At 59.4% G+C, this 8,937-nt stretch overlaps 1 protein-coding gene across 5 annotated transcripts in view; it reads left to right on the forward strand.

Annotated features, from left to right (window-relative positions):
* NBEA (neurobeachin) overlaps positions 1-8,349 on the forward strand; it is a 465,797-nt gene extending 457,448 nt beyond the window's left edge. For all 5 annotated transcript variants that reach the window (XM_037057645.1, XM_037057647.1, XM_037057648.1 and 2 more), the window contains 4 exons: positions 3,235-3,336; positions 4,876-5,072; positions 5,614-5,765; positions 6,599-8,349. In XM_037057645.1, the coding sequence (XP_036913540.1) occupies positions 3,235-3,336; positions 4,876-5,072; positions 5,614-5,765; positions 6,599-6,689 (542 nt within the window). In that variant the 3' untranslated portion in view covers positions 6,690-8,349. The remainder of the gene's footprint in view (positions 1-3,234; positions 3,337-4,875; positions 5,073-5,613; positions 5,766-6,598) is intronic.
* The last annotated feature ends 588 nt before the right edge of the window (positions 8,350-8,937 follow it).

Raw genomic sequence — 8,937 nt, forward strand, 5'->3', positions numbered from 1 at the left:
CCTCCTGGCCAACACCTCTGAGGTCTCCCAGCGCAGGGCCATCGTTGCTTTTACAACAAATCCTGGAGTTGGGGGAGTAAGGCCTCTGTGGGGCCGTGGATTGAGCCTCTGGCTCTGGGGGCTCAGCGCCGGGTCCACCACTTGCTGCATGGTAACTCTGCAGGGCCACACAAGGGCCGCAAACAAAATCCGGATGGTGTGTCTCACCGGACACACGTCTGGGGAAGAGCAAGACAGAGTCTGTCTGGGAGGAGTGCTTTCTTTTGGAGTGTCCGGCCGCGTGCCCGTGGGCATCTCCGCATTGGGTGCCAGCCCTCATCCTTCCAGCACGGCCACTCCATCTCGGGCGCGCTGCCCGTCTGCAGCGGCCTGGGGACGGACGTGGGGGGCGGGCTCACCTGCGCCTCCTCCGCACTTTGACCCTCAGCCGCATCCATCAAGTGGAGCTGACAGTGACAGAGTGTTCCCAGGGTTCAAATGATTGCCGGTGTGTGTGACATCTGTCCCTGGCAGTGACATGGAAAACAGGAAATGGGCCCCCCGGCCGCAGGCCCCCAACTCCAGACCCTCTGAGGAGCGTTCTGGTCACTTCCCTCCCGTTTGAAGGGGAAGCAGTGCTTAGAGGGGCCCGGACGCTGTCCCCACAGTTAAGTTCTGCAGTGGGTTCCGCGGTCGGGGGACTTGCGATGGAAGAGAAAGTGTTTTAAACTTGCAAAGCCAGATGCAAGCCTTTGAAAACTTACTTCCTAATAGAAAATGTATTACATACGTAGGAAGTGTTGTAAAGGTCGGCATACGTTTTTTCAGTCCTCTGCAGTGGAGCTCTATTGCTTCTTATTCCTCCTGTGGCGTATAAGGAAGAAGTCTGGGAAACTCTTTCACTGCACAGAAGCTTTGTTAAACCCGTAATTTCAATATTTTTCAATTCGCCGGTCTCCCCAAGATAGAATTAATCACGGAAAAATTAAGGATGCTATTTCATATAAAACTCCATCAATCCCTAGTTTTTATTTTCCCTGGGGACCCAGCACGTCTGTGAAGGACAGTTTCACAAATCATGTAAGTGCGTCTCAGACGAGTCCAGGACCACCGGCAGGTATGAGCGACCCCTGCCGGCAGTCACCGCAGCGCAGCGAGTGAAGGATGGCACGCTGACGCGGGCTGCCAGCCCCCACCCCCCACTCGGACTCTGGTCGAAGCTGATGCATCTTCGAAAACGCACACAGAAGTGCGAGCGATTCCTGGGGAGACCAAGATGGGTGGGTATGCAGGCGAGTGACCGCAGACCAGAGGGGAGGAGAGCCGGGTGCCTTGCTGGAGGCAGACGCTGGTCTCCCAGGGACCAGGTGGCGGGGACCATGGCACCCCGCGCAGACGTGAGCTCACAGGGAAAGCCAGGCCAGCACACAAGCACCACAAAGAGACACCGTGGACACAGCGGCCGGGCAGAGCAGAGCACCGGCTGACAGGCATGGTCCTCTGGGCTGAGGTGTGTGAGAAGGGGCCCTAACGAGGCCGGTCCTGTTGTGTGTTCCCTGAGCTGGGGGGGCGGCCACAAGAAAAAAGGCCATCTTCTCTCAACCTTGTACATGGTTACAAAGATCGACTGTGCAATTAATTTTTAGAATGACTTAATTCTAAAAACAAAGGGAAATCAGATAGCTGGGTGGAAGCTGCCAACCTGAAAAGAATTTGTGAACTTGCAGGAAAAAGTCAGTCTACGATACTGAGTCTCACAGCCCCCAGACACAGCGGCCCCGAATCAAGGACCAGCCTGTCCTCCAGCGTAAGGGAGGTTTTCCTGGATCCCATGAGCCCTCGTTAGGGGAACGCTGGCTTGATTAATGAGATTTCAGTTTAAAATCGCCATGGCATGATTTTTCACACTGAAGTAGAATTTTATCTTTATTATAACTGGTTAAAAAGAAAGGTCAGAGTGTCATCGGAGTACAAACCTGAAACTTGAAGTTTTCGTAGCTTTCCCACCTCCAGAAAGTAGCCGCCGCTCCCAGGGTGCGGGGCCCCCCCTGAGGAGCACCCGGGGCCTCTGGCAGAGCGGCAGCTGCGGACGGAGTCCCCGCGCCTGCAAGGAGAAGCAGCGGTGACCCGTGACGCGGGCAGCACAGAGCGAGGTGAGGGTTACTACATTCGTGCCCAGGGGCTTCCTACATGGACCGCCTGCTCATTGCGAAGACGGAGTGGCAGCACCCACTCAACAGCACACCCTGGACAGACAGACCGACATCCCCAGTCAGCTGGAACCGTCCGAAAGTCAGAGAGAAGTCAGCAGCAGGAGATGTGTTTCATGCTCGTCCACCCCGGGGATTGCCACACGCCCACCTGCTGTGCACTCTCCACACTCCGCACTGCAGGACTGGAGGGGCCACTCCCTCCCACCCCGGACTGGCTTCCCCGGTGAGACAGTGCTGGGCACAGTGCCCCGCAGCGTGGCTGGCCCTTCCCACCCCGCCTTCATGCGGTTTATCTGCGCCGCGTTCGGACCTCCTCTGCAGCATCTGTGGGTGTCGCCATCCTGCTCTGCTCTGCGCACGGGCACCGTCCCCCGGCTTTGTTACTGTGCCTGCCTCCCGGGGCAGCGAGCCTGCGGGGACAGGCTGGCTGACGTGTTCTCGCCACCCTAGATCATGTCCTGCACCTCCATCCCCCACTCAGCCCGCGGAGGCACCAGCCGTTCAGGGTGTCTGTCCCAGGTTTGGGAGGGCCGCCAGAATGCCCATGGCCCGCAGTCTGGTGGCTCCTGAGCTGTGGTTGCCCTTGTAAAGTCTCCTCCTGTCCCCCTCAGACCCAAAGCCTCAGCCTGCTGGGGGGCATCGCCAGCCAGCCCAGCCCAGGCTTTAAAGCAGACAGACGGTGCAGTGCGGCCCTGGCACCTGCAGCCCCGCAGGGCCGGGGGGCCGGGCTGGGACCAGGGGCAAGAACAGTGACGACCTCCTCGGGCAGTGCCACCACTAATGCCACGAGGCAGGGAAATGCCCTGGCAGGCTCGGCACTGTCTTGTGACCGTAACCAGGGTACCGGAGCAACCGTCCCCCTCCCCCCATCAGGGTTCGAGCTCACCACCTTCACTGGGCTCTCCCGTCACTGAGGCCCCCGCTGCGGAGGCGGCAGAGGGGCGAGCGCAGCCCTGGCCAGCATGGACAGTGGGCCGTCAGCATGGGGGCGGTGACGGGAAGCTCCTCGCCCGAGGCCACTCACTGGTGCTGTCCCCCACAGGTGACTACCCAGCGCCCAGGGCCGTCCTCACGGGCCACGACCACGAAGTCGTCTGTGTGTCTGTCTGCGCGGAGCTGGGACTCGTTATCAGCGGTGCTAAAGGTCAGAGGGCAGTCCTTCTCCCATGTCGGGGCTCACCCAGCAGGGCCGCATCCCCGGGCGGGATGGCAACAGCGCTCCCTGAGGCGGCAAGCACAGGCCGGCGGGCCGGGTGTCTGCAGCTGTCCTGTCCGGTTGCCTGGGACCGCTGGGCCCGCACACAGTGCCTGCATGGCCCACAGCGTGGCCGCAGCCTCCTGGGGAGGGGCCCTACCCCCACGTGGGGAGTGGAGGGGGAGGAGGCAGGAGATGTCCGTGGGGCCACGGGCATTGCCTGGCTCCTCAGACAGGGCCCAGGGCCCCGTGCCCACCCTCAACCTCCCTGCCTGGGCTGGGGCTGGGGTTGGGCCCAGCCCAGGGACGGTGGGCGCTGAGGGTGGCAAGTCTCAGCCCTGCGCCAAGGGGACAGGAACACACTGCCCCCCCAGCCAGGGCTCTGACCCTTCTCCCCTAGATTGTCTGTAAAATGGCACCAGCCACACAGCAGCTGTTCAGTGTGAATACATCCAAATTGTACCTATTCTTTGTCAGACTGGCAAAAAGTGGGTTTTTGGGTGTTGCCAGCGAATCTTGGTTAGTTTGTGCCGTGAGGCGAGAAGGGTTGAAACTGCCCCCTGGGGCAGGGCTTGGTGTGTCTCGTTTCATGGCAGGCGTGTCATTTCGGGAGAAGTCGGGAGGCCTGGGCTCTAACTCCCCTCTCAGACACCGGTTCTTTCTGGGGGGAATCTGGGGCCGGAAGGAGCCTGACCTCAGAGAAGCCAAAGGAAACCAAGGGGCCAAGGGTGGGTGCCAGGGAGTGCGGGGGAGGGGCGCGGGGCGGCCACAGTGTCCATCTTATTACAAGTACAGGGCCGCAGGGTCAGGGGCCCTGCCAGCTTCTACGCAAGAGGACGGGACTGGTGGGCTTCAGGGGCTTCACCCCAAATTGTGAGAGCCACCATTCTATGGGTTTGAATGATGAGTTGTTCATCTCGTTGACACAGTTTCAAGGGGGGAAAACAACTGTGGCCCACGAGCCACCCCACACTCCCCTGCACACCTCCCCCCCCCCCACTGCTCGCTTCCTTGAAGGGCAGAGGGTGTGCTGTTGTCCAAACCACTTGACTGGGCGTTTTTGTAGAAACAGCGAAACTCGTTGTTTGGTAGTGATGTGTTTAGGTGGCACCACGTCAGGACTGCGATCTGCTAGACAAATTAGCGTTTGTTTTGATGGTTCCCCCAAGTTTGAGGACATGCTGTTGAAACACGTTACGGAAAAGCTTCGGGGCTTGCAGTTTCTGTCCCTGCAGGCGCTGCGCACTGAGTCCTTCTGAACGGGCGGGGACGCCCACGCTCTGCCCAGACGCCGTGGGCGGGGGTGTGCGCGCTCTGCACGGCCGGTCTCCGTCCTGGGGAAGGCGGCCTCGGCGCCAGGCCACGCCGGCACTTCCCTCAGTTTCCACCCCTTTCACCCACTGCGGGGACGCCCAGGCGCGGGTGGCGGGTCTGTGGGAGCTGACCTGTGACGTGTCCCCACGGTCCCCATCCCCCCCCCCCCCGCAGAGGGCCCCTGCCTCGTGCACACGATCACTGGGGACCTGCTGCGAGCCCTCGAGGGGCCGGAGAGCTGCCCGTCCCCGCGCCTGATCTCCGTGTCCAGCGAGGGCCACTGCATCATCTACTACGAGCGGGGCCGGCTCAGCAACTTCAGCATCAACGGGAAGCTGCTGGCGCAGATGGAGCTCAGCGACTCCACCCGGGTAGGCGGCGCGCGGTGCTGGCCGGACGCGGTGTCGCAGAGCAGGGGCTGGGCCTGGGGGGGGGGGCGTGTTCTCCGAGTACCGTTTGAACGAGCATCTCCGGGCCGTAGCTCGAACTGAGAGTGACTTTGTCGCGAAGGAATCTGGTCTTCAGGACCCTAGACCAGAGTGACATTGCCCTTCACCCACACATGGACTGTGGGTGCTGGCTTACCATCGTTGAAAACTAAATGCAAAGACGCGTTTTCCATTTGTTCTAGAACGCTTGGCTCTGTTAACATTCAGGACTGGGACTTAACCCAACGTCCTGTTTGCTCATTCTCAAGTTCTCGCTGCATTCGATCGCTAGTATTCTCTTTGGGACTCCCGTTACTTAGGTGGGACAGGTCCACTTGGCAGTTCCGTGGGTCGGGCTGTAGAAAACTTGGGCGAAGGACGAACGGCAGCTGTGGTCCCGGGGGAGCTGTGCTCGGGGCTTTCGGCCGTGGCCACGGCCGTCTGGGACACGCTGGGAAATGGTCGTTTTTCTGACTTTCCGAAGGCCATCCTCCTGAGCAGTGACGGCCAGAACCTGGTGACCGGAGGGGACAACGGTGTGGTGGAGGTCTGGCAGGCCTGTGACTTCAAGCAGCTGTACATTTACCCCGGCTGTGACGCTGGCATCAGAGCCATGGACTTGTCCCACGACCAGAGGTGAGCCGCCTCGGGGGCACATGGGCACTCGGAGGTCTCCCTGCCGCCGCACGGCACTAGGCTTCCTCATGCCCATGCCGCGGAGCCTGTCTGCAGGGACAGTGTGAGCAGGCCTTCGTGAGTGCTCTGCAGGGCGGTGGCCCACGCTCGTGTGTGAGCAGGGTAGTTATGGGCGGTCACGCACCTGTGCACAGGGTGCCACAGCCTGTGAAATAATCTGAGCCGCCGTTCCTGCTGGCATTCTGCTTGCTCGCCATGTGTGCGTGTTTGCTGCCACCCTCGGAGAGCGGGGGCACGAGGTCACTGCCCCCAGAGCACTCAGATAACCCTGCCCAGTGCACGCGAGGGGCAGAGGGGCAGACCTGGCTCTGGGAGGGCAGAGTAGGGACCCTCGCAGGGCTCGCACCGAGTCCCAGGAGCAGCAGGGTCACCGACAAGGCTGAGGGCAGTACCAGTCAGGCCTCTGCGTCTTCATGAGCTTCCGGGAGGACCTCAAGCCCCGTTTCAGCTGTTCCCGTGTTGTATAAGCCCTCGCTGTTGGAACCGTGACGCAGGCCCACGAGTTACGAACCAAGGGATGATAAGTGCACGTCAGGGGTGCACACTCCCTGGTGTGCGTGCCTGAGGTGGTCTCCCGTCAAAAGTTAAGCGACACAGGGCTCGGCAGGTCAGGTGTGCGGGGCTGATTCAGCGGCCCCCTGGCAGGCCAAGAATCCCCGTGCTTCCCACCTCCGGGGACTCGGGCCGGAGCCACGGGAACTTGGAGGTCAGGCGGGCGCCTGGGGCAGAGCGGGTGCCGGGCCCGTGACTGGTGTCCCTCTCCGCCCCTCCAGGACACTGATCACCGGCATGGCTTCCGGGAGCATCGTGGCTTTCAACATAGACTTTAACCGGTGGCACTACGAACACCAGAGCAGGTACTGACGGGACTGGCCGGGAGCACATCGCCGGCGGGAAGGCGGCGCCCGGGGGGAAGCCCCATCGACCTCCGACCGAGCACCCATCCACCCAGCAACTGCCGTCCCTCGCGGCTGGCACCGCCCCTCTGCGCGTCCCCTCGCCACCGAAGGCCCGCTGCTGCCGAGCAAGCTTCTGTCATGTAGACTGTAGACTTAGAAATGTTTGGTAATTATTCCACATATTGTCGTTCGTGAGAAAAGGCCGTGGGACGCGTCCCACGAGACTGGACCCTCCTGAGGATGCCGAGCCCGCGGTGACGAGCCGGAGTGTCGAGCCCAACCCGCATCCCATCTCCAGCCTCTTTTCAAGCTGAGAAAAACCATGTTTGATACTTTGTACATCAGATGCATCTTATTTAAAGGGATACTTTTGTAAAAGTAAAACCTTGTATAAAAAAGTTTCTTAATTTTATTGTGGAGTTACAACTTGCATGTTCTCTAGTCCTGAGGTCTGGATAGGACAGGCGCACCCACCACGTGGAACAGAGGGGCCTGTGCGAGGGCACAGCTGCCGCGAAAGGGTCGTATTTGGGCGCAGTTGGGAATGTTTGACATTTACACTCAAATATGGTTTGCACTTTTTAATCTCAATTCATCCCTTCTAAGTGAAATTCTCCCATAAAGCATTTGGATACGAAGCCATTACCTGCCATTTTGGGTACTTGATACAGCCCCACCCCCGGTAGTTTGAAGATGCAGCAGACGCCCCTACCCCCCCCTGAGGTCTGGGCTCACCGTGCAGACGGGTCGTGCCCACAGCTCACGGCGACGCCGTCCCGCCCCAGGCCTTCCCTCCGGAGTTCTCTGAGGCTCCGCGGGCGCACGGCCGGTGGGGGGGAGGCTCTGAGGCCCTTTCGTCTTCTCTGTCCCCCCTGTTTGGTTTTTCTCTTAGTTTCTCTCATTGCAGGTGGGACTTACGTGACAGTAGCCGGAGCACTCCTCCCAGGTTCGGGCGGGGTCTCACCGAAAGCCACAGCCTCCGCCTAAGGCACTGGGCCTCTTACCCTACCCAGTGGTGGCTGACAGTTTTCCATCCGTCGTACTGACCGAGTCACGCCCAGGGGTGTATACGCTTTATTTACGTTGCTTCTCTGTACGTTTGGTGACCGTGTTGTCATAGGTGTACATATTGTGTCGGTAGGGCTATGAGGCATGTTACAGGAATGTAATTTTCTTGGAATTTACACTCACTCGCGGTGATTTATTTAAAAAGATAACACAAGATAATGGGTTCTTTCTATTGGCACTTTGCACCAGAAACATATCATTATTTATTGATGTGATTACTCCTTTGTTACTCACCTCACCCTAGCAAGTTTTAGCACCGAATTCCTTCCCCACTGTCGTTTGTATTTATGAGACTCTGAAATTCCGGGGAATCGGCGTAGCGATTAAGTTACTCATCGCCAGGCTGTGAGCAGCATCTTGAGTTTGTAGCTTAGAATCGGAAGTCGCTGAACATCTGGAAGCTAAGTCCACGTCATCCTGAGATCATGGTGAACTATTTTGGATATAGAAATTCCTTAAGCTATTGTAACCATGTTTTATTGCAAAGATGTAAAATACACCAGATGTGTGTGAGTTGGAAATTAAAAAATCGAAAAATAAAATATGCAAAGAATTCACTGATTGCCACACATTTCATCAGACCCTCATGCGCACACGGCACTCATGATGTCGTCACACGAGCGTGAGAAACAAGCGTGTCCTCACGCAAAGGCCCACAGTGGCTGCAGTGCCGGTCGTGCCCCATGGGCGCCTGTCATCTGCTGAAATGTGAGCCCCGTGGCCGGGCCGTGTGGCGGGGATTTGGGGCCACAGAGGCCGGAGGGAGCCTCCCTAGTTTCTTCCATGTGACCCACTTTGGGGGCTGTTTTCACTGGGATTTTTAAAGGAACGAGGTGCAGGTGGCGGTGAAGGCGGGAAGGACTCACCACACAAGTGTTCCCCTAACACTGTCTTCACCGGAGCCACACTCTAGAGTCCCCCCCCACCAGGCAGGGCGCAGGCGGGGCTGAGGAGCAGGTGGGGTGGTGGGGGCTGAGCCGAGGGGCTTCTGGAACTCATGTCGCCATGGGCAACGGGCCAGCCACCTCAGTGAGCTCAGCGCCCAGCACTCCCACACAGAAAGGGCACAGCCCGCCGCAGCCCCAGAGGCCCCACTGCTCTCCACCGTGTCCCTCCCGTCTGTCCGTCATGGGCCCACGGGCCCC

This window comes from Sturnira hondurensis, unplaced genomic scaffold (genome assembly GCF_014824575.4).
Source record: "Sturnira hondurensis isolate 20B ecotype Veracruz unplaced genomic scaffold, ASM1482457v3 Scaffold0009719, whole genome shotgun sequence".
NCBI lineage: Eukaryota > Metazoa > Chordata > Mammalia > Chiroptera > Phyllostomidae > Sturnira > Sturnira hondurensis.